General features: G+C 37.5%; 1 protein-coding gene across 1 annotated transcript in view; it reads right to left on the bottom strand.

The window, feature by feature from the left end:
* Positions 1-23603, bottom strand: part of LOC126268186 (probable 2-oxoglutarate dehydrogenase E1 component DHKTD1 homolog, mitochondrial) — a 328733-nt gene that overhangs the window by 45694 nt on the left and 259436 nt on the right. Inside the window, exons 13-16 of the mRNA XM_049973793.1 lie at positions 23131-23270; positions 18176-18332; positions 15274-15476; positions 2002-2122 (exon numbers count right to left, since the gene is read on the bottom strand). Coding sequence (XP_049829750.1) covers positions 2002-2122; positions 15274-15476; positions 18176-18332; positions 23131-23270 — 621 coding nt within the window. The remainder of the gene's footprint in view (positions 1-2001; positions 2123-15273; positions 15477-18175; positions 18333-23130; positions 23271-23603) is intronic.

The following is a 23603-nucleotide window of genomic DNA, read 5'->3' as shown; positions in this document are numbered from 1 at the left end:
ATGTATCAACTTCCATCTAATTCCCACATCTAGTCAAAAAACTATCCAAGTAAAGTTAAATAATGATAAAATTGAAAATGTAAATGCAACAAAATTTTTGGGTCTATGGGTCCAACAAAATTTAAAATGGGACATACATATAAACAACTTATCAAAGAAACTCTCATCATTGTGCTATGGACTAAGAATACTAAAATCTACTACAAGTAAATCCACACTAATGCAAGCATACCATGCACAGTTCCACTCATTGCTCCGCTATGGAATCATCTTTTGGGGAAATTCAACTCGCAGCACAAATATATTTAAACTACAAAAAAGAGCACTGAGGATAATCTGTGGCCTCAAAAAGCTGGAATCCTGTAAATGCCAATTTATCAAACTTAATGTTCTAAGCATCCCATCCCTATTCATTCAAGAAACAATCCTATTCACCAGGGAATACCTCTCAAGAACAGGCAAATTAATCCAAAACAATGATATACACGCTCCTTATACCAGAGGGCAATCTAATATCCATCAAATTTTTTCAAGGACATCATCATACCAAAAATATATAACTCATCTGGGTGTCGTATTACACAATAAAATTCCAGAACAAATAAAAACTGCTCCAGAGCCAATATTTAAAAATAAACTAAAGGCATTTCTGACAAAGCACTGTTTCTATTCAGCACAAGAATTCCTGGAAATGAAAAATTATAAAGTTCCTTTGTAAAATACTGTGATTAGAGTAAAACATTCTGTAGGCAAAATAATAACCTAATTTCTACCATACACAACTATGTTTCAGTTTCACTTCCCAAAATTTTTCAACTCGCTTTATGAATGTACAAGTACACATTCTATTAGTATTAAAACTTAATTGTCTGTGAAATCTGTATGTTAATTTCATGTTTAATGTAGTTTTTAAATGACATTGTCCTTCTGTTGTGTTTCCAGTTGACATTTTCACTATTCTGTAATCTCAGTGATTATTTGTGAAAATTTAAAGTAGCACTACATTGCCTACATGTTTCTTAGTTCCCCATGTAAATTGTTTGTATTCTCTGTATGTGAAGTTACTATATTCATCAATGAACAATTTTGTGTACATTTTTTTTAAATGGCAGTCCATTGCCTATTTTTTTTTCTTTCTCCATACTACATATTTGTTAAGAAAAATGACTTGTCCTATATCATGTGTACTTTGTACAATATGTGATCCACAGGAAAAATAAATAAATACAAATACAAATACAAAGACTTTTCTTTTCTCTCAGGTGAGCTATATACCAGCCATAATCAGTAGTTTAACCTTTTTTTTTTAAAAAAAAAAAATATTGACAATTTATATGGAATAATATTCATACAATTGAGATATTAACCATTTTAAAAGTTGTGATTTATAAAATTCAATTTCAGTGGTACGTTAAAAATGCAGAATTCCCTTATATTTTATGAAATTCCTGAAATACCTCTGATTTTTCCAAGGACAATGTAACCCAGGTTTTCAAAAAGAACTGCCACCTTTTTGCATGAATGTGTGAGTGTTGTCTACTTTAGAAGAAGTGCTTTCAGACAAAAGCTCACATGTTTAGCAGTCTTTTTGTTGTGTCAGTCTGTGACTCAACATATCTTTTCTATGGTGAGTAGCAATCTATCCTTTTCATAATACCAAAGTTCATCCTATTTGTTTTTTTTATGTAGGGTGTTAGTTGTTTATTTGTTGAGTAGTTGTTTTCGTCTAGCCTTTAGGCAGCTTCTCTCCCATATTTGTTGCTGATTATTATGTAAATGTCATCAGAAAACTATACTATTTTCTCTTCCATGCCATACCAAAAGGAATTATTAAGGTAAATGAGAAACAATATGATAACCCCTACATTACATTGAGGGACGCCAATGGTTATATGTTCTTTGCTAGGAGACTATTTATCAATGTATTAAGATCCACCAACCATAACACTGTAAATAAAATATGTAAAATCACATTTTCACTTTGCATTAGGGAATACAAACCTATTACAGGAGAGAAGGTAGTGCCAGGAGACATATCTGATAATGATGAAGTTGCCTCAGGCAATCTCAACAACGTTTTTGGAGTTACAATTATCAAAGGTTTTCTGTAAGGCCAAAGAACCTAAAAATGAGAAATAACAGAACTTGATTTAGAACTTTTGTGCTTGTTCATTCACAATTCATACATTATACTATAATTATAAAGTCTTTAGGTAGTAGAAAATCTTAGCTGTTGGTTATGGACTTGGGTTGTGGACAGTTCATTCATTCATTCACACATTGTGTTATGAAGTTCCATACTGCAGTAGAACTTTCAGGGATATGGAACAAGTCATGTTACAAATTAAGAGGCAGAAGTAACTGCTGAGGGCTACTTCTGTAAAGTGTACTAACAATAAATTGTGACTAATGCTAATCTACTCATACTGACAGTTATCATAGTTACTTCTTGATTGCTTTATATGTGTATGTTAGGGGAAAAATGAATACTTTGAAAAGTGACATTGATCCTTCTCCTATACCACTCAGTTGCTGTTATGAATTAATACATAAAAATCATATAATTTTACATAGAACCTTATCAGCAGTTTACATACTAGAAAAGTTAAGCTCTATATGATATTAGAGTTACACAGAATTTACACTCCTGAGTCCAGATATTCTGATAAATTGAAGGAGTGACAAAATATTTAATGTTTCGCTTTGTTTTTCAATACTTCATGATTTTCAATTTCCTGCTTGATGTGCAAAAGTGATCTGATAAAGACATTTACACTACACTATAAAACTAACCACCCCCCCCCCCCCTTCCCACCCCGTGAAGAATGGACCTTGCCGTTGGAGGGGAGGCTTGCATGCCTCAGCGATACAGATAGCCACACCATAGGTGCAGCCACAATGGAGGGGTATCTGTTGAGAGGCCAGACAAACGTGTGGTTCCTGAAGAGGGGCAGCAGCCTTTTCAGTAGTTGCAGGGGCAACAGCCTGGATGATTGACTGAACTGGCCTTGCACCACTAACCAAAACGGCCTTGCTGTGCTGGTACTGCGAACGGCTGAAAGCAAGGGGAAACTACAGCCGTAATTTTTCCCAAGGGCACGCATCTTTACTGTATGGTTAAATGATGATGGCGTCCTCTTGGGTAAAATATTCCAGAGGTAAAATAGTCCCCCTTCGGATCTCTGGGCGAGGACTACTCAAGAGGACGTCGTTATCAAGAGAAAGAAAACTGGCATTCTACGGATCGGAGCGTGGAATGTCAGATCCCTTAATCGGGCAGGTAGGTTAGAAAATTTAAAAATGGAAATGGATAGGTAAAAGTTAGATATAGTGGGAATTAGTGAAGTTCGGTGGCAGGAGGAACAAGACTTTTGGTCAGGTGAATACAGGGTTATAAATACAAAATCAAATAGGGGTAATGCAGGAGTAGGTTTAATAATGAATAAAAGAATAGGAGTGCCAGTAAGCTACTAAAAACAGCATACTGAATGCATTATTGTGGCCAAGATAGATACAAAGCCCATGCCTACTACAGTAGCACAAGTTTATATGCCAACTAGCTCTGCAGATGATGAAGAAATTGATGAAATGTATGATGAGATAAAAGAAATTATTCAGGTAGTGAAGGGAGACAAAAATTTAATAGTCAAGGGTGACTGGAATTCAACAGTAGAAAAAGGAAGAGAAGGAAACATAGTAGGAGAATATGGATTGGGGCAAAGAAATGAAAGAGGAAGCCGCCTAGTAGAATTTTGCACAGAGCACAACTTAATTATAGATTGGTTCAAGAATCATGAAAGAAGGTTGTATACATGGAAGGACTCTGGAGATACTAAAAGGTTTCAGATAGATTATATAATGGTAAGACAGAGATTTAGAAACAAGATTTTAAATTGTAAGACATTTCCAGGGGCAGATGTGGACTCTGACCACAATCTATTGGTTATGAACTGTAGATTAAAACTGAAGAAACTGCAAAAAGGTGGGAGTTTAAGGAGATGGGACCTGGATAAACTGAAAGAACCAGAGGTTGTACAGAGTTTCAGGGAGAGCATAAGGGAACAATTGACAGGAATGGGGGAAATAAATACAGTAGAAGAAGAATGGATAGCTTTGGGGAATGAAATAGTGAAGGCAGCAGAGGATCAAGTAGGTAAAAAGACGAGGGCTAGTAGAAATCCTTGGGTAACAGAAGAGATACTAAACGTAATTTATGAAAGGAGGAAATACAAAAATGCAGTAAGTAAAGCAGGCAAAAAGGAACACAAACGTCTCAAAAATGAGATCAACAGGAAGTGCAAAATGGCTAAGCAGGGATGGCCAGAGGACAAATGTAAGGATGTAGAGGCTTATCTCACAAGGGGTAACATAGATACTGCCTACAGGAAAATTAAAGAGATCTTTGGACAAAAGAGAACCACTTGCATGAATATCAAGAGCTCAGATGGAAACCCAGTTCTAAGCAAAGAATGGAAAGCAGAAAGGTGGAAGGAGTATATAGAGGGTCTATACAGGGGTGATGTTCTTGAGGACAATATTATGGAAATGGAAGAGGAGGTAGATGCATATGAAATGGGAGATACGATACTGTGCGAAGAGTTTGACAGAGCACTGAAAGACCTGAGTCGAAACAAGGCCCCGGCAGTAGACAACATTCCATTAGAACTACTGATGGCCTTGGGAGAGCCAGTCCTCACAAAACTCTACCATCTGGTGAGCAAGATGTATGAGACAGGCGAAATTCCCTTAGACTTCAAGAAGAATATAATAATTCCAATCCAAAAAAAGCTGGTGTTGACAGATATAAAAATTACTGAACTATCAGTTTAATAAGTCACAGCTGCAAAATACTAACGTGAATTCTTTACAGACGAATGGAAAAACTGGTAGAAGCTGACCTCGGGGAAGATCAGTTTGGATTCTGTAGAAATGTTGGAACATGTGAGGCAATACTGACCCTACGACTTATCTTAGAAGAAAGATTAAGGAAAGGCAAACCTACATTTCTAGCGTTTGTAGACTTAGAGAAATGCTTTTGACAATGTTGAATAAATTACTCTCTTTCAAATTCTGAAAGTGGCAGGGGTAAAATACAGAGAGCGAAAGGCTATTTACAATTTGTACAGAAACCAGATGGCAGTTATAAGAGTAGAGGGGCATGAAAGGGAAGCAGTGGTTGGGAAGGGAGTGAGACAGGGTTGAAGCCTCTCCCCAATGTTATTTAATCTGTATATTGAACAAGCAGTGAAGGAAACAAAAGAAAAATTTGAAGTAGGTATTAAAATCCATGGAGAAGAAATAAACACTTTGAGGTTTGCCGATGACATTGTAATTCTGTCAGAGACAACAAATGACTTGGAAGAGCAGTTGAACAGAATGGACAGTGTCTTGAATGGAGGGTATAAGATGAACATCAACAGAAGCAAAACGAGGATACTGGAATGTTGTCGAATTAAATCGGGTGATGCTGAGGGAATTAGATTAGGAAATGAGACTTCAAGTAGTAAAGGAGTTTTGCTATTTGGGGAGCAAAATAACTGATGATGGTCAAAGTAGAGAGGATATAAAATGTAGACTGGCAATGGCAAGGAAAGCATTTCTGAAGAAAACAAAATTTGTTAACATTGAGTAAAGATTTAAGTGTCAGGAAGACATTTCTGAAAGTATTTGTATGGAGTGTAGCGATGTATGGAAGTGAAACATGGATGATAATTAGTTTGGACAAGAAGAGAATAGAAGCTTTAGAAATGTGGTGCTACAGAAGAATGCTGAAGATTAGATGGGTAGATCACATAACTAATGAGGAGGTATTGAATAGGATTGGGGAGGAGAGAAGTTTGTGGCACAACTTGACTAGAAGAATGGACCGGTTAGCAGGACATGTTCTGAGGCATCAAGGGGTCACCAATTTGGTACTTGAGGGCAGCGTGGAAGGTAAAAATCGTAGAGGGAGACCAAGAGATGAATACACTAAGCAGATTCAGAAGGATGTAGGCTGCAGTAGGTACTGGGAGATGAAGAAGCTTGCACAGGATAGAGTAGCATGGAGAGCTGCATCAAATCAGTCTCAGGACTGAAGACCACAACAACAACAACAAGGTAGTGGAGAGCGGGCATGGTAATTACAATGACTAATAATCACCCTCACTCCTGTCAATTACTATGAATCTTTTGTTCTTGCATCGTATACACAATGCACGTAGCATAGAGCATGTACTACAGAGAACTCATCTGGCAAAGATACAGTTCTTCTTGCTGCGGTATGGCAGTGACATTATTTGAGGATAGAGTTAATGGTTCTAGGTCCCCATAGAGGCCCCCCCCCCCCCCCAAAATGCGGAGCATGGAGAATGGTGTACTTTGTGATGTGTTGTCCAACTGGTGATGGCCAGGGCTGACACATTTAGTCCACCAAGTGCCTGAGTGGCCATTAAGGGCAGCTGGCCCATGATGTCAGCAGTGGTGCCAATAGGGCAGTGGCAGTGTCCGTTGAGGTGCTGGTGGCTGGTGGTGCATTGTCTGGTGTTGGTGAGGCTGTCAGTCTGCCAGCAGCATTGTCCAGGGTGTTAGTTGTTATGAAATACTCCAGTACCAACACGACCAGCTAGCAGTCCAAAGAAAGAGTGGCTTTCATTGTTGCTGTGTCGATCGTAGGTGGAAGGGGTATGTAGTGCTCTAATGGCCTCGAGACCATGCTGTAACCTGACTGTCTATTGTTAAATTTGGCCCTAACCATGAGTAGTGAGTCCTGCACTGTTACAGGAATGTCTTCTGGGAGGTAGTCTCGCATGTCTAGGCTGACTGTGAATTGGCTTGAGGGGCCTGTGGCTGGTGGCGGTGGAGGGTAGACACCAGGTTTGCCTGCTAAAGTCCACGCTGGTTTTAGGCAGTTCAGTGACCCTTTTGACATTTTTCCAGCTTGCAAGGTATCAAAAGTGTTTGAATCCCATTTAAAGCAACTTGTACAGGCCATTGTACACAGGGTGGAGGGCAGGTTTTACAGCATCAGTCCTGTACATGACATGTGTATATGATTGGAGGTCCTTGTGCATAAAGATGTTTGGCTTGGCATGGTGGGATAAAGGTGGGGTACAGATATGGCAGATGTGGCCCTTGACGTGATTTACTAGGTCTGGCAGGTTGACGTCCACAGGGTCAGGGGTTTGTGATATGAACTCTGCTGGGAGGGTGATCGGTTCCCCGTAGAGCACCTCTGCCAATGAGGCAGCTTGTGTGCCCAGCAACACCCAGGAGATGGCCTTCATCCAATCCTGGTCATGGCATACAAGTGCTGTCTTGAGGATATGGCGCCACCTTTCCAGAAGTCTGTTGGACTGAGGATGGTAGGCCATCAACCTACAGCAACATACTGTACTCACACCCTCCACCCAAATTTTACACCCCCTCTCTCCTGTCATCTTCTCCTCATCCTTGTCTCTAGCCCTGTTTATTTTCAGGCCTCTACTGATATACTTGTCCATCTTTTCCTTCTCCTCTTCTTTTTCACTCCTTTTTCCCCCCATCTTCTTGCCCCATAACCTCCAGATGCTGTACCTGATGGTATTCTAGTCCATGAACACTCCACCAGACTGTGTTCATCTCTCTCCCCACCCATACACTATCATCCATTCCCCTCCCCCTTCCCCTTCCACACCACCTCCAGATTGCTGCTTGCATTTCACATGATATTTGCATTTTGTTGTGTCTGTCTGAACTTAATGTGTCTTCTTTATGGTAAGTAGCAATCTGTCTTTTTCTACATTGTTGACTTATTAAACTCATGGTTTGGTAAATTTTACATCTGTGAGCACCTGCTTTTTTTGGAATTGTAATTGTTACATTCTTATGTAAGTATGAGGATATTTCACCTGTCTCATAGATCTTGCTCACCAGATAGACTAATTTTACTGTGGCTGGCTCTCCCAAGGCTATCAGTAGTTCTTACGGAATTTTGTCTACTTAGATTTTTCACTGCTCTGTCAAATTCTTCTCATAGTATCATATCTCCCATCTCATCCTCATCAACATTCTCTTGTATTTTAGAATATTGATTTCAAATTCATCTCCTTTGTACAGATCCTGTATATACTGCTTCCACCTTTCAGCTTTCCATTTTTAGGTTTCAATTGGTTTTCAATCTGAGCTCTTGTAGTTCACACAGTTGCTTCTCTTTTCTCCAAAGACCTCTTTAATTTTCCTGGAGGTAGTATGTATCTTTCCCCTAGCAAAGTGTGCTTCAAACTTCATATGTTTGTCCTCTAGCCATTCCTGCTTACTCATTTTGCACTTCCTGTCAATCTATTTTTATAAATCTATATTTCCTTCCACTTGTTTCACTTGTTGCATTTTTAAATTTTCTCCTTTCATCACTTAAATTCAATATCTAATGTGTTATGCAAGAATTTCTATTAGGCCTGGTCTTTTTACCTATTTGGTCCTCTGCTGCCATAGTAGAAAATAAACGGATAGCTTTGAGATCAAAGCTATACATTTATTTTCTACTATGTTCCCTTCCTCTGTTCTAGTCATCTGCTGTTCTAGTCCCTCTGAAACTTTCAACAGCCTCTGGTTCATTCAACTTATCCAAGTCCTATCACCTTAATTTTCTACCTTTTTGTAATATATTCAGCTTTAATCTAAAGTTCACAATCAATAAATTGTGGTTAGAGTGTATATCTGCCACTGGAAATGACTTATAGTATAAAATCTGGTTCCAAAATCTCTGTTTTACCATTACATAATCAATCTGTAACACTGCGGTTTGTCCAGGTCTCTTCCACATATACAACTTCCTTTCATGATTCTTAAACCCAGTGTTTGTGATTATTAAATTATGTTTTGTGCAATATTGTTACAATTACATTTTTTTTAGGAAAAAGTTGTTTTACATTGATATTTGTCCACCAAAAACTGTTGAGGATCCATTCTCAAATTCAGACATCTACAAAATCAATATGGTTTGCAAAGTAGCTGTTCCAGTTGTTATATAGGGGAAACAGGTATAGCAATCAATACAAAGGATACCTGTTGGGAAAGGAAGGTGGTAACGTACGCAATTCCACCCTTGCAGAACATTTACTTATTGCTTATCATCCTCCAAGGGATTTAGGAGATCCCATAATTCTTTGTGAAGAGATAAAGGAAAGGAGATTAGATTAATGGGAAGAACTCGAAATTTTCAAACACTTAGCAATCAATAACAGCAATATTTTAAATGATCAGCTCCAGCTGGCAAGCAGACATCTCCTTGAAGGCTTTAAGCTGCTACTTCTGGCCACGTAGTGAGTAAACTTCACTCACTGTTGGCCTCTGCATGATGTGAGTTTTCCTCAGGTTTTTATTTCCAGTTGTGAATCCTACTTTCAGCTTGCAATTTCACATAGCAAACTTTATGATTCATAGCTACTTTAGCATTTCATTAATTGATACATAATGTACCCCATTGGTTCACCACCTCGCCATTTTCATCATATTTTAATATGCTTAATTTTGTAAAATATCCATTTCTTTCCATTTATGGATGTACTGTTCAGTACAGCTACACAGATTGTTGTTTTTATTCACTACTCTAATAGTTTACAATATACTCTGCTTTGCTTTCCTGAGAATGCTAATTCTATCTGATTTTAATTGGTTCACATAGCATGCTTTATTCTTCATGGCTACCTTCCCTGGTAAGTTACTTCAATAGTTCTGTTTCATTGCCTCCTTTTCATAAATATCTTTTCTTTCATGTAAGGAGAGAGCTCCTTAATATGGATCTACATATATATGCTTTTTTGCACTATCCTACCACATTTTACCGAAGAGTATTTGTGTAAGGAACTGTTACTTGCTACATTTCCATATTTATATACAAGTACTTCTTATGCTGCCTCATGCACATATAAGAAAACCATTAACACTGTTTGCTTGAGTTTGCTGTAAGCTGTTAATGAGGCTTATCTAAATTTACCAGTAGTGAACTGGCCATATATCTGTAATATTGGGTAAGGGGTTGTAAACAGTGAGAGTAAAGAACCATGGAACGCAACTGCACAACTGCCGTCTACAACATTTATAGTAGTCAGTGTTGAACTTCCACCCTGTATTTTTGAGCCAGTATAAAAATGCAGTATGTCAGTGCTGAGGACTAGCAACAAAGAAGAATAAAGCAGGCGAACATCACAAACTGTCTCCATTTCCATACACAGAACTTTTATGAAAAACCACAACATCAATGAAAAGCTTGTTTGGCACAACAGAAATAACCAATACAATATTTACATCCATATCTGCTTCCGGATTGTTGTGCTAAATTTTTGCATTGCAAAAGAAGCAATGTGACATGTTTTGTTGAATTATGACAGGTAGCCCAGTGTTCTGGGCAGTCTCGGTGCTCATGATTAATAAAACAATAAGGGTAAGATGGTAGCATGGAATGCATATATTGCTGTTTACTGGCCTGTGTGGCTGCTGCTGGGAATGAGGCCAGCCACCTTGATGCTGTGATCAGGTGTCGACCACTGTGATCATGTCTTCTCCCTGCAAACTATCTGAAGCTTGGTGTGGAGGAGAGTTGGATTGCTGATATCTCACACCATGACTCAATTTGGTTACCTACAGCTTGTGACACCTCAAATGACTGCGCAATAGCTAAAACCTCAGAGACAGATGAACCTTCACACCAGAGAGCATGCTCTCACATCTCACAATCCAGAATTAAATGAACGATAGCATCTATCACCATCTGATCATCACACTACTGTTTATGTGCATTGAATATTAAATTACAACAATAACTTAGCCACTAACGGTCCATAGGATTGATGTGGTTGCTTCCTACAGCAGTAAAGCTCAACCCAGGCTGCAATGACATGGACATGCTTACAATAGTATTTGGAAAGAATTTCACACATTTGGCCAGATGTTAAAGGAGGCAGATCTGCAAAGGGGAGAGTTGACATAGGACTTGATACATTCTTGGCAATATCCATGAATGGAACAAGGCACAAAATAAAAATATGGTCAGTAATCCCAAAAGCTTGAAAGTGATGTCACAGATGTTCCTTGTATGCGTCCCATTCCTCAATGGGCTCACTGGATGTACAAAAGGGAGAAGGATAAACCATGAGGGTCAACAGAGGGCAAAACAGCAGATGACACAGACAGAGAAGCATGCTGACTAGACAAAACAGAAGCCAGTGATTGAAGTACCTGAGTTTGATTGTCCAGCACCTGTGATTGGTGGCGCAAAGCCATGGTGAACGATTCTTGATGTTCGACCATCCGATGTAAAAGACCTCGTAACAAGATCAGCCATTGTGAGAATAAATGGAGGAGCAACTAGAGTAAAAATTTGAATGGAGAACAGGACAAAACTCATTGCAAATCGTGTTGTAATTAGGTACCAGTACAACACAACCAGTAGACTGAACACAACTTTATTCCTCAGAAACATTAACAACTTGAATACAGTACTTAAGTAACATTCAGTGGGAACCAATTATGCTGTAGCAATTGAGCCTTAAATAGACTGGGAACCCTGGCAGGCTCTGATGGTGATGTCACACACACACACAAGTCTGAGGCACACTCTGTGAACTACATAGCACTGCTGCACACATGGCCTTTTCAAAGTACAAGCATGCATCAGTGCAGTTCCTACATCCACTGTTATCAATGATTGTATGAATGACTATGCTTATCTAAAAATTTTGTAATTTTGTTTACCAAATTTGATTCCTTCTCTGTCTGACATTTGTAACTATTTCCAATAGTTTCTTCAATAGGTCTATTTTCCTTCTGGTGAACGCAAATCTATATTTTTCAAAACCATGAGGTTTAATAAACCTTTACTTTTGCAACTCATTGGCTGTTATGTTCCAGTCCTTTCCAGTTTTTAACATCTCCCACTTTATATACAATACATCAGTTCTATAGTTTGCCATTTCTGACTGTAATAATGATCAGGTACAGAAGCTGAAAGTCATTATATCAGTAGCAAATAAATAAATAAACAAAAATAAACCATGATGATGACACTGAAAATCTCAACACTATACTAAAATGTTTACAATGCTATGGAAAGACTTTGCATCAGGCTTTTACTATTACTTCAGCATCTCAAGTCCAGGTACAACTTTGCCAGTAACAACTGCAGAAATATACAAAAAGTGATTGGATAAATCCTGAACTGAGAATAACGGACTGTAATAAACAAAGACTAAAGGTAGAATTTAAGAACTATCATGACTGTTACAAATATCTACTCTTAGAGACTAGAAGTAAATATGTAGTCACATTGTTAAGAAATTCAAATAATAGTGGTATAGCTATTTGGAGAGTTATAAATAGCTTTATGGATTGCAAGGGTAAATTAGTCAGTGACCTTAACATCAACAGTAATTGAGTTTCATTGACTAATGAATACTTTTCTTCATAACTGACCACTTCCCAAGCTCTAGTGTAGATGTAAGGGAATTTCAGTTAAACAAAGCATATATTTGGCCACAACTAACAGCAAGGAGATAAAGTACATAAATCATTAAAAAATCCAAAATCATCAGGTTACAAAGAGTCATCTATTATCACATTAACAAGATGCATAGACATGTCTGGCATAATGGCCACAGTCATAAATGATTTAATTACATCAGGTAGTTTCCCAGGTAATCTAAAAATAGCACAAGTGACCCCAATTTATGAGGAAGATGATGAATCTAAAACTGAAAACTATTAACCCCACTTAATCTTATTAGTGTTTTCTAATATAATTGAGAAAGCTATTTACACTAGACTAAAAACATTTCTGAGTCAATATAATCTAATATTTGAGAATCAGAATTGCTTTATGAAATTCAAGGCAACCTCTGCAACCACATCACAGTTAATAGATGAAACAATAACAGCCATGAAGAACAAAGGGTATGTTACTGGAATGTTTCTTGATCTTGGGAAAATATTTGATTGTATTAACCCCACCACATTACTTGACCAGCTATGGAACCTTGGTATTTGAAGAACTGGCTACGAGTTGATTAAATCATATATGAGCAACATGAAAAATTGGTCTTAATGAAAACAGACAGTGCTCATCCAAATCCAAAATTATTAATATGAAATATAGAGTGGCTCGCAGTTCCATGTTGGAACCTCTTCTCTTCTTGCTGTATGTTTGTTATGTAAAGTAGTTTTCTCTGAACTCCAAAACACATCATATGTAAATGATACTCAATTGTATGTAAGCACAAAGCCTATGACAGTCTAAAAATACTGTTCAACAGTGTTACGAATTAAACAGCCCAGTATTTCCTGAAATCTATGTAAATATACATGTTACAAAGACTGCAATAATTGAATTTAAAACCAGGAAACAGAGCTTGTTATGAAAATATACATAGTAAGCAACACAGTAAAAAAGGAAATATGAACAAAATTCTTGGGAATCATAATCCAGGACAAATTCAAGAGAGACATGCATGGCCTGTGAGCTACCTAAAAACATATGAAGGGCATTCAATATGTGATGCAACACGTTTTTCTTCTTGGTCAATTTTGGTCGAAAAGTGCAGAATTTGTTGTGGGGCATCATGGAACATTCTTGCTTGAGCCCCTATAGTTTAATAAAGTTCTGTTAGGTGGTGACACTGTACATAGCCTTCAACATAATATCTGTAAACAGAGATGTGTTCCAAGCAGACAGCTATCACTGAGTTTCTTTTGGCAGAATACCAGAGCAATACCAGATCATCATTGATATTCATAGGTGCTTACAAAATGTCTTTGGAAGCCTGGCAGTGCAAAAACATCGTGAGTCATGGATTGAGGCTTCTGTCATCATCGTAACAAGGTCAAGCAGACCTGTCTGCTGGCCAATTCCTGCTATCTCGGAACATGTGGACATTGTCATTTGAGGTAATCAGTGGATGACAACAAAACACCTTGCTGCTCAACTTGGTTTCTCTGTTGGCAGTGCTGACACACATATCCACCATTTAGGGTATTCAAAGGTGTGTGCCTGCCACCTAACCATAAAGAGCAATGAAGAACTATTTGTGCAGAATTTCTTGCATATTACGAGGTTGATCATGACAATTTTTTGTTTAACCACATCACAGGCAATGAGATATGTGTTCATCACTTTGAACCTAAAATAAAATGGCAATCCTTGGAGTGCTGCCACACCACTTCTCCTCTGAAGAAAAAGTTCAAAGCCACACTGTCAACCCATAAAGTCATGGTGATGGTCTTCAGCGACCCAGAAGGGATTATTCTGTTTGATGTCCTATCTCATGATGGAACAATCAACTCTGAATTGTATTGTGCTGCACTCAGGGAACTGAAGAAACAACTTTAGCATGTACATTGCCACAAAAATGCAAATCAACTTCTCCTTCTCCATGACAGTACAAGGCCATTCACAAGTCTCTTCACCCATGAGAAGCTCACCAAACTTTTGGACTATTCATTATTATCCACCCTACTGCCCAAATCTCACACTTTTTGACTTCCATCTGTTTGGACCAATGAAGAATGCACTCTGTGGGAAGCAGTATGTGGATGACTGGGAGGTTATTAAAGCAGCAAGATTTTGGGTCTGACATCAACTAGTAGAGCATGCAGGCCCTCACAGTATTGTGACATAAGGCTGTCACATTAAACAGAGATTATGTCAAAAAATAAAGTTTTGTAGCCAGAACAGAGGGAAATAATATGGTGTATTGGAATTCTGAATAAAACCAACCTACCTATTGCATTTGTTATTGAATGCTAAAAACTGCATATCATTCATTGTTGTCATTGAATTTGAACTACATGGTTGAAGTATGAGGGTGCAACAACATGACCCAACCTAAACACATTAGTAACACTGAAGAAAAAAGTGGTCAGAATTATTTGTGATGCTAAAGCAAGAGAATCATACCATAATCTGTTTCCAAAATTAGGTATGTTTACCGTCATGTATATTGTTCCTTCTCTAAGTGTTGTGGGTGTGTACACTTACACTAGCAGTTGTAACTCACTCTAAACTCTCTTTTGTGATGTTTATTGCTGTTTTATGTGTGTACAATGATGTAAAAGTTAAGATCCCTAGCTTTTAAAAACATTTTCTGCAAATTTAAGAAGTGTTTCTTCTTAAAATGCTCTTTATTGCTTTTTTGTGTAATGTGAACACTTTTTTTGTTTTTTACCTAGATCTCTGTTTCATACATTGCTTTACCTGTCTCAATAATTTTTATGTTTTTGACATTTTTATGGAACTATTCTTTGAACCTAGTACTGTTAACTTACTTGTCTCCTTAATAAGTGGAAGTACTGAGCTGGTGTTGTAGGATTCACAATATGAATATTAACATCATCGCCATCTGGTGTAGTCTCACTGGAATCACTCAGTTGCAGAAATCTCTCTATGCGACATGAGCTATGCTCAGGCCCAGCACCATCATAACCATGAGGTAACATCATTACTAAGCCAGAACAGGTCATCCATCGACCTAAGAAAGATTCAAATGAATAAATATTCAGAACTATTTCACTAGGATTCTGAAAAGGTTACAAACACGAAAGTTGCACATCAAAAACAGGTAAATTTCTACAAATGAGTCAACTCTAGTTAAAATTGCTAATTTTACAGACATTCGAGACACACAGAAATTTATGAATCATGAAAAAGGTCCATACTAGACAAGTAGGGAAAATTTTGAAATAAAGCTTGAAAAGAGGTATTGCGATGATACCTAAGGTATTGAAAGCTGCAGAATATTGCAGCTCTCCACCACATAATTGTGCCTAACATAAGAATGAGAATGATACATCATTTTTCTCATCTCATTTTCACACAGTGGATTAAGTACTTCATTTTTACAATTCAACATTCATGCCATTTTCTGCCACTGATTTCTCACAGGCTGATTCTAATCCATCAGCTTTCATATAGTGACAGCTGTGAAGGAAAAGTAATAGTTTTTGTTCAGATCACCTACTTCATGTTTCTTTTTGAAATCTTGCCTAACATTTGAATATTTTCTTTAGCCAATTTTGCCCACTATAATTTTCAGCTGTTTGATTCCCAGTCATACAGGTGGGGGGAGGGAGGGGTTAGGAGTGTAACAGTCAGAATGGCCACTTAATAATATAAGATATATAAAGTCTACTACATAATAATTTCAACAATACAAAGAAAATATACACACATCAGAAAATGGTTTGCATTGCCTCGGTTCTGAGAGTTCCAGAACCTGTACAGAAAATTTGAATACAGATAAACATAAACATCATTTCCACCCTTTCATTGTTCATGAAAACCACACATTGTATGTTGTAGTACCAAACAGCGAGACCTTCAGAGGTGGTGGTCCAGATTGCTGTATACACCGGTACCTCTAATACCCAGTAGCACGTCCTTTTGCAATGATGCATACCTGTATTCAATGTGACATCAAGGCACTATTGGTCCAGATTGTCCCACTCCTCAACAGTGATATGATGTATACCCCCCAGAGTGGTTGGTGGGTCACATTGTCCATAAACAGCCCTTTTCAAGCTATTCCAGGCATGTTCAATAGGGTTCTTGTCTGGATAACATGATGGCCACTCTAGTCGAGCAATGTCGTTATCCTGAAGGAAGTCATTCACAGGATGTGCATGATGTGGGTGCAAATTGACATCCATGAAGACGAATGCCTCACCAATATGCTGCTGATATGGTTGCACTAATGGTCGGAGGATGGAATTCATGTATCATTCAGCCATTATGTCACCTTCCATGACCAGCAGTGACATACACCAGGCCCACATAATGCCACCCCAAAACAGCAGGGAACCTCCACCTTGCTACACTCACTGGACAGTGTGTCTAAGGCATTCAGCCTGACAGGGTTGCCTCCAAACACGTCTCCAATGATTGTCTGGTTGAAGGCATATGAGACACTCATTGGTGAAGAGAACATGATGCCAATCCTGAGCAGTCCATTTGTGATGTTGTTGGGCCCATCTGTAATGTGCTGCATGGTGTCGTGGTTGCAAAGATGGACCTCATCATGGATGTCAGGAATGAAGTTGCACACCATGTAGCCCATTGTGCATAGTTTGAGTTGTAACATGATGCCCTGTGGCTGAACGAAAAGCATTATTCAACAGGGTGGTGTTGCTGTCAGCGTTCCTCTGAGCAACAATCCATAGACAGCGGTCATCCACTGCAGCAGTAGCCCTTGGGCAGCCTGAGTGAGGCATGTCATTGACAGTTCATGTCTCTGTATCTCCTCCATGCACTTACATCGCTTTGGTTCACTCCAAGACATCTGGACACTTCCCTTGTTGAGAGCCCTTCCTGGCACAAAGCAACAGTGCAGATGTGATCGAACTGCAGTATTGACTGTCTAGGTATGGCTGTACTGCAGACAGAATGAGCAATGTACCTTCTTCCTGGTGGAATGCCTGGAAGTGATTGGCTGTTGGACCCCGTCCGTCTAATAGGCACTGGTCGTGCATGTTTGTTTACATCTTTTGGTGGGTTTAGTCACATCTCTGAACAGTCAAAGGGGCTGTGTCTGTGATACAATATCCATAGTCAATGTCTGTCTTCAGGAGTTCTGGGCAGTGGGATGATGCAAAACTTTTTTTGATGTGTGTAAATTGCTACTCACCATAAATGTGACATGTTAAGTTGCATACAGTCTCAGTGAAAAGGCACTTGCATACTAGTTTTCACAGCCTCCTTCAGAAAGGGAAACACACACACATACATTCACACAAACAAGCACACTTCATGCACACATGACTGACATCTCCTGCAGCTCAGACCATGACAGCTGCATTCTGGACTGAGCTGCCAGAGATCATGGTCATGTGTGCATGAGGTGTGCTTGCTTGTGTGAATGAATGTGTGTTTCCATTTCTGAGGAAGACTCTGGCCAAAACAGTGAATAGCTAACCACCTTCCCTTTATATTGCTGATATTCCAACTTGTGCTTTCCATTGTTTAATATAAAAATTTCAGCTCTAATTCTATTCCACAGATACACAGAGTATACAATATTTTAACTGATGGTGCTAAATGTTTTCATTTATGTTGTGGCTGTATAAAACATAAGAAAAAGGAAAACAAATGGACTCCTTTTGATAATTATTACATATATATTTATATTACTATAATAAAGGAATAGTGTAAGTATTGTATTTTTTGAATGCTTACTTTCGCCACCTGTGATATATGTATCTATTTGTATTTGAGCACCATTAAAAAAGTCTCCAAACTGAGCTTCCCATATAACGAGACGATTTGGGTTTTCAATACTCATTCCATATTCAAATCCAAGTACAGCCTCTTCTGACAGTATACTATTTGCTACCTGAAATTTCAAGAAGGTAGTAAAACTACACAGAACAAAATAATTTATGGTAAAGTGAAACAAACAAATGTGATTCTTATCTGAAAACTGTGAGAAGAAAAACATCTCGTATACAGTGTTTATCATAATTAATGGCGTAAATGCATACAGTTCAAAGTACATGATAATAGAAGCAAAAAAGTCTGTGTAAACATAGGGTCAAAAATGCATACCTTAAGAGCTACAAGCAATTTTTCTACTTTGATACTGCAAAACAAATCTCTTCTGCTGCAAGTTCTTTGCTTTTCAAATTTTGGTAACTGGTAGTATGGACCAACACAAGAACAAAAATTCCCATAAACAAGTGCTCTAAAATGCTTACCTAAAAAGTTATGAGCACTTGATCATTAGAACAGTTGTGTTTTCAAGTAGCAAAGATGAACAAGTGCTGAACCCACAATGAAAGTGACCAGGAAGCCTACATTCAAAAATCCCACATCAAATGTGACTAACAAGCCCACATTCAAAAATCCAAAAAATGTGGCATCTGATAATCTGCTCCATGGTCTTTCCCATGCTCCTGGTAACAGCAACACTACAATGGAAACTTTGGCATGTTTTGACTTCTTCATATTTAAGGAGAGAGGTTACAATAGTTTCCATTCACAAGGCAAGAAAATTTCCTGTTACTCACGTTATTACAAAAAGATTAAACAGGATTTCTTATCAATGGAGACTAGATGAAGCATCACTTGTTAAATGCAGCTCACATATGGAGAAGGGGCATTTTTAGACACCCACTTTTGGCAGAAGTGAAGTCTCAAATGTTTCTCTCCTCATTGTCTCAGTACTAGCAGAAAGCTGGATTTTTTTGTGTGTTTGTGACATTTCAAAATAACTCTCCCCTGAAATATTTTTGAGGTGTACCAAATGACCGGCTACAAGAACTGTAGTAATGACTTTCTTTTACTCTCTACTAGTGTAAGTATTTTTTACACTTGCCACCCAGAAGAATGTGAGCTTATCAGCAGATGGCATGCATTTAAACGTCTTCAGAAGTCCACATTTGTCTTTGATTGTGAGATGTACTTTTCATTATAACAAAGGACAACCTGTTTTCTATCCTGACCTGAAAACTTCTGCACAAATGCATTACTACAGCTGCTTATTTGGTCTTTCTCCTGGAGGTTGTATTTATGTGCAAAAACAACCAATTGGTTGCGCAATATCCAGTTCACCTCAATGAGCACTCACTTGGGCAAGTTCATTTAGAGCTCTGCAAAATCTCACTGGTGTATCCAGATGAGCAAGTAGTCATTTGAGTGTGTATTATTACTCAACAATATCTGGGATATCATTCTCATAGAGCTGTGGCGGAGGACAACCATGTAACAGTGTTAACCTGTGTGCTCATCCCTGTGTTCAGCAAGCAAAGAGGATCAAAAACATGATGTTCTCAACAGTTTGATCACAGGAGTAGAGGGAATAGTAATCCTGAAGCACATTACAAGCATGCAAGTCTCCACTGAGTAAGGAAATATGAGGGAGCTAAACGATAAGGTCATTGAGAGTCTCTTAATCTACATTGCCATCATGGACAGGTAAAAAAAAACATATAGGTATGTTTTTCTTGACATTTTCCTGGTGGATGGAAAATTCCATCATCTTCTGGACACATATCCAGGACTCACACCCAAAAGATGAGAGCAAATGCCATATAGTTAACGTATGAGGCATGTTCACAGTTGGAGGACTGCTAAAAGTAGATGGTGAGAAGGAGGGACAAGGTGGTGGGCAGTCTGCAATGTCAATTCACGGATTGAAAGTGTACAAAATTATGTCAATGATGCTACTAGCCTCACAGAACACATATAGCAATGATCCCAACTGATTTATTCATTGGACATGCAGATACAGCCAAAATGATCTACAATCAGATTGCATATTACAGTTGTGTTGTGGGAATGTGCTGTTTTGTTTTCTTCTTCACAGTTAGTTTTAACTACAACAGCAAGGTCTTTAAACAATAAGAAAAAGTTTTCACATAGTCAGTAGCACATCACCCTTTCCCAAAGTAGTATTTCAGGTGACCAGTTCATACTCTTACCACACAATAGCCAAAAAATGAAAGATGTTGTACATTCTGAAGTTTTGTAATTGTACTGTGCACAAAAAATTAAGAAAGATGTTAGAATAGAATAGAAACTTTATTGTCACATAATATGTCATAAACAATCAAATGATTGGGACATTAAGTGAAAGCTAATTTCTAATTTTAGGTATACAGAATAATTTACAGCTGTCTCATAAGTTTAAGTACCACAAAATGATTTGATATAATCATGCAGAAAATAAAGTAGAATTAAGAATAAATATTTACTTAAAGTACTTTTTTAGCACGAAACAGAATAAAATTATATACCAGGCATAGTTATTTGTGACAGTCAATCATAAATTCTTCTACACTGTGATATTTACTTGCTAGGTACTTCCTTAAATGAAGTCCAAATTCTTATGGTTATAATTTTTAATTTTTCACAGATTTTGTTTCCCAGCCTCATACCAATAGAATAAGGTGTCTTCTCCAGCAGTTTTAGCCTATGAGTTGGTACTTTATACTGTGATTTCTTGTTTCATAATCATGCTTAAACAGGTTGTTCTCAAAAACTTGTGGGTGTTGTTTAGAAAATTTAATTGTCTCATAGATACAGAGGTCAGGAACAGTCATATGAGCAAGGGCCTTGAACAGAGATCTGCATGATTGTCTTTACTGTGCACCTGCCATGGCTCTAATGATTTTTTTCTGTAGCCTAAAGACTCTTTGCTAGTTTGTTTTCTCGGATCCCCCAAAAATTATACCATATCTAATGACAGACACAAAATATCCATGATATATAACTTTTTTTACTGTCGTTTCTATTATACTACTTATAACTTTCGTTGCATATATTAGACTATGTAGACAGTACCACATGGAACCTACAGGTTCTGACCATGATAAATTCTTGTTCAGCATTACTCCTAGAAGCATGGTACAGTTTGAGGTGCAACATGATTGTCCTCATATGATATTTCAAGTATATCCTGTATAGTTTGTTTTGTGGTAAAGTGTATCATTTGTGTCTTTGTTAGATTTAGTTTCAGACCATTATTTCTCACCCAGCTCTCAATTTCAGGCAAAATGACATCCAACTCACTGAATTTTCACTAAAACCATATGCTTGTAGCTTACAAATAACTACTGTGTCAAAGACTTCAGTTAGGTCACAAAAGATGCTGTCCACATTGGCTTCTACTTTTTGTAATAAGTTCATTGATGGCTTGCATAGTATGATGCCCCGTTTGGAAACCTTGGTGATTGTTCTGGATAATATTACGCAGATTATTATAGTTAACTATCTTGCTATGTGCAACTCTTTCAAATATTTTGGAAAATATGAATGACAATGAGATTGGTTGAGAATTACCTACTTCATCATGTCTGTCTTTTTTATAAATGGGCCACATTTCAGCATACTTCAGCCTATTAGGAAACCACCCTTCCTCAAAAGAATGACTGATTATAAGGCAGAGCAGATATTCAATATTATGGGTGACTGCCTTTATTATTTTTGTATGAATTTCATGCCAACCTACAGAATTTAAATTCAAGAACTTTATGACATCAGCTACTTCAGAATAGTATACATGGGTGAATTTGAATACAGTGGAGATACATAAAGTGGAAACAGGATACAGATTTGTAGATGAAAGTTCATTGGTTTCACATGGATTTGTGAAGTGCCTGTTAAAAACTTCACAGATCTGTGTAAGGTCCGAAACAGTCTCATCTGCCACTACTAATTCAAGTTTTGGTTGTCTGCTTTTTTGATAACTGTTTCACTCTTTGCAAACGACCACATTGACTTAGACTTGTTTTTATAATTAGAAATATAATTACTATTAGCCCATTTTTTGGCTTGTCTCATACTTTATCAAAGATTTTTTTTTATATTGCCTTACATAATTTAAGAATTTTGGGTCTGGATTGACTTTTGCCTCCATACGAAGTTCTCTTTTACTCACACTTGAAATCTGAATACTCCTTGTTATCCATGATCCCTTCTTAGATGTGTCAGTTTTTTATAGTCATAAAAGGAAAGCATTCATTTAATGCCATCAAGAAGGCTCCCAGAAAGTTGTTGAAATTTTCATTCACTGAGGACACAGCAGTAAACAGCAAAGTTTCATTTTAGATGATTTATGCAAATAATCTGAATGAGTAATGAATGAAATTGATCTACTGTGACAGCTGTATTTGTTGTGAACTATGGATTCATATGTGTTGGTGAAGTGAACAGACATGCAACACAATAAAAGACATGGAAAACAGAGAATTAGCTTCAACTGGTTGTTTGTAGAAGTATAAATAAATTCAGTGTATTATGAATGTCTCTACAGATTAGGGTATGTAAAGATTAGGGATGGAAAAGTACTCTAAGTAGATTTTGCAGTGTTGCTGTTAGTAATTAATATCTATTCAGCGTATCCTGAAAAGTAAAATCTTATTTGACTTTGAAGAAAGAAAGTAACTTTTTCACTGAAGTACAAAAAAAGTGCAGAACAAAACACACCACAGGAAACAATGGTTAAGTCTTTTTGAAATACAAACTAGAAGAAACAGTGCAAAGTATCATTAAGTTGCTTAATCTGTTTTGTACCAGATTTTTATGGTTTGCAGGTTCTTGTATTGTTGAAGGTAACATAGCTTTCCTCAGAACATTGTTAAATAAAGGCTGCACAAATAAAAGTTTCAGCAATACCTAGTAGAACTTCATACCTCAAGGTGTCCCTCCTGCCCCTCCACTAAATCATTCAGTGGAATGTACATTTCATTTGTTGACTGGTCTACCAACATCACATGCCGATGTGAAAATGTACCTCTACCCACATCCTGTCCACTAATGCGAACATTGTATCCTGCAAGTAAATATATGAATTGTCATACATTGTCACTGCATAAAAATTACAATTGTTTTAATGCTACTGTACCTGAAGCACAGCCTGTAAGGAATTCAGTATAATAAATAAAATGTAATTTTCATCTGCAACACAGTTTTCAAGTGCAGATGTGTAGGCGGGAAAAAGAAAAATATCTCAGTCCAGCATAGAGACAACAGTGATTCAAACAAAATTGTCTTACTGCTGTGTTTTGTAACAGAATATGTCAGGTGTCAACTTAATCTGTGGACTGGTATTATTTATACAGAATTTTTAAAAACAAGCATGTTGTGTATGTTGCTTCACATTGAC

Source organism: Schistocerca gregaria, chromosome 4 (genome assembly GCF_023897955.1).
Source record: "Schistocerca gregaria isolate iqSchGreg1 chromosome 4, iqSchGreg1.2, whole genome shotgun sequence".
Taxonomy (NCBI): domain Eukaryota; kingdom Metazoa; phylum Arthropoda; class Insecta; order Orthoptera; family Acrididae; genus Schistocerca; species Schistocerca gregaria.
Note: the sequence above shows the minus strand (reverse complement) of the source record. Positions and strands in the feature narration are given on the sequence as shown.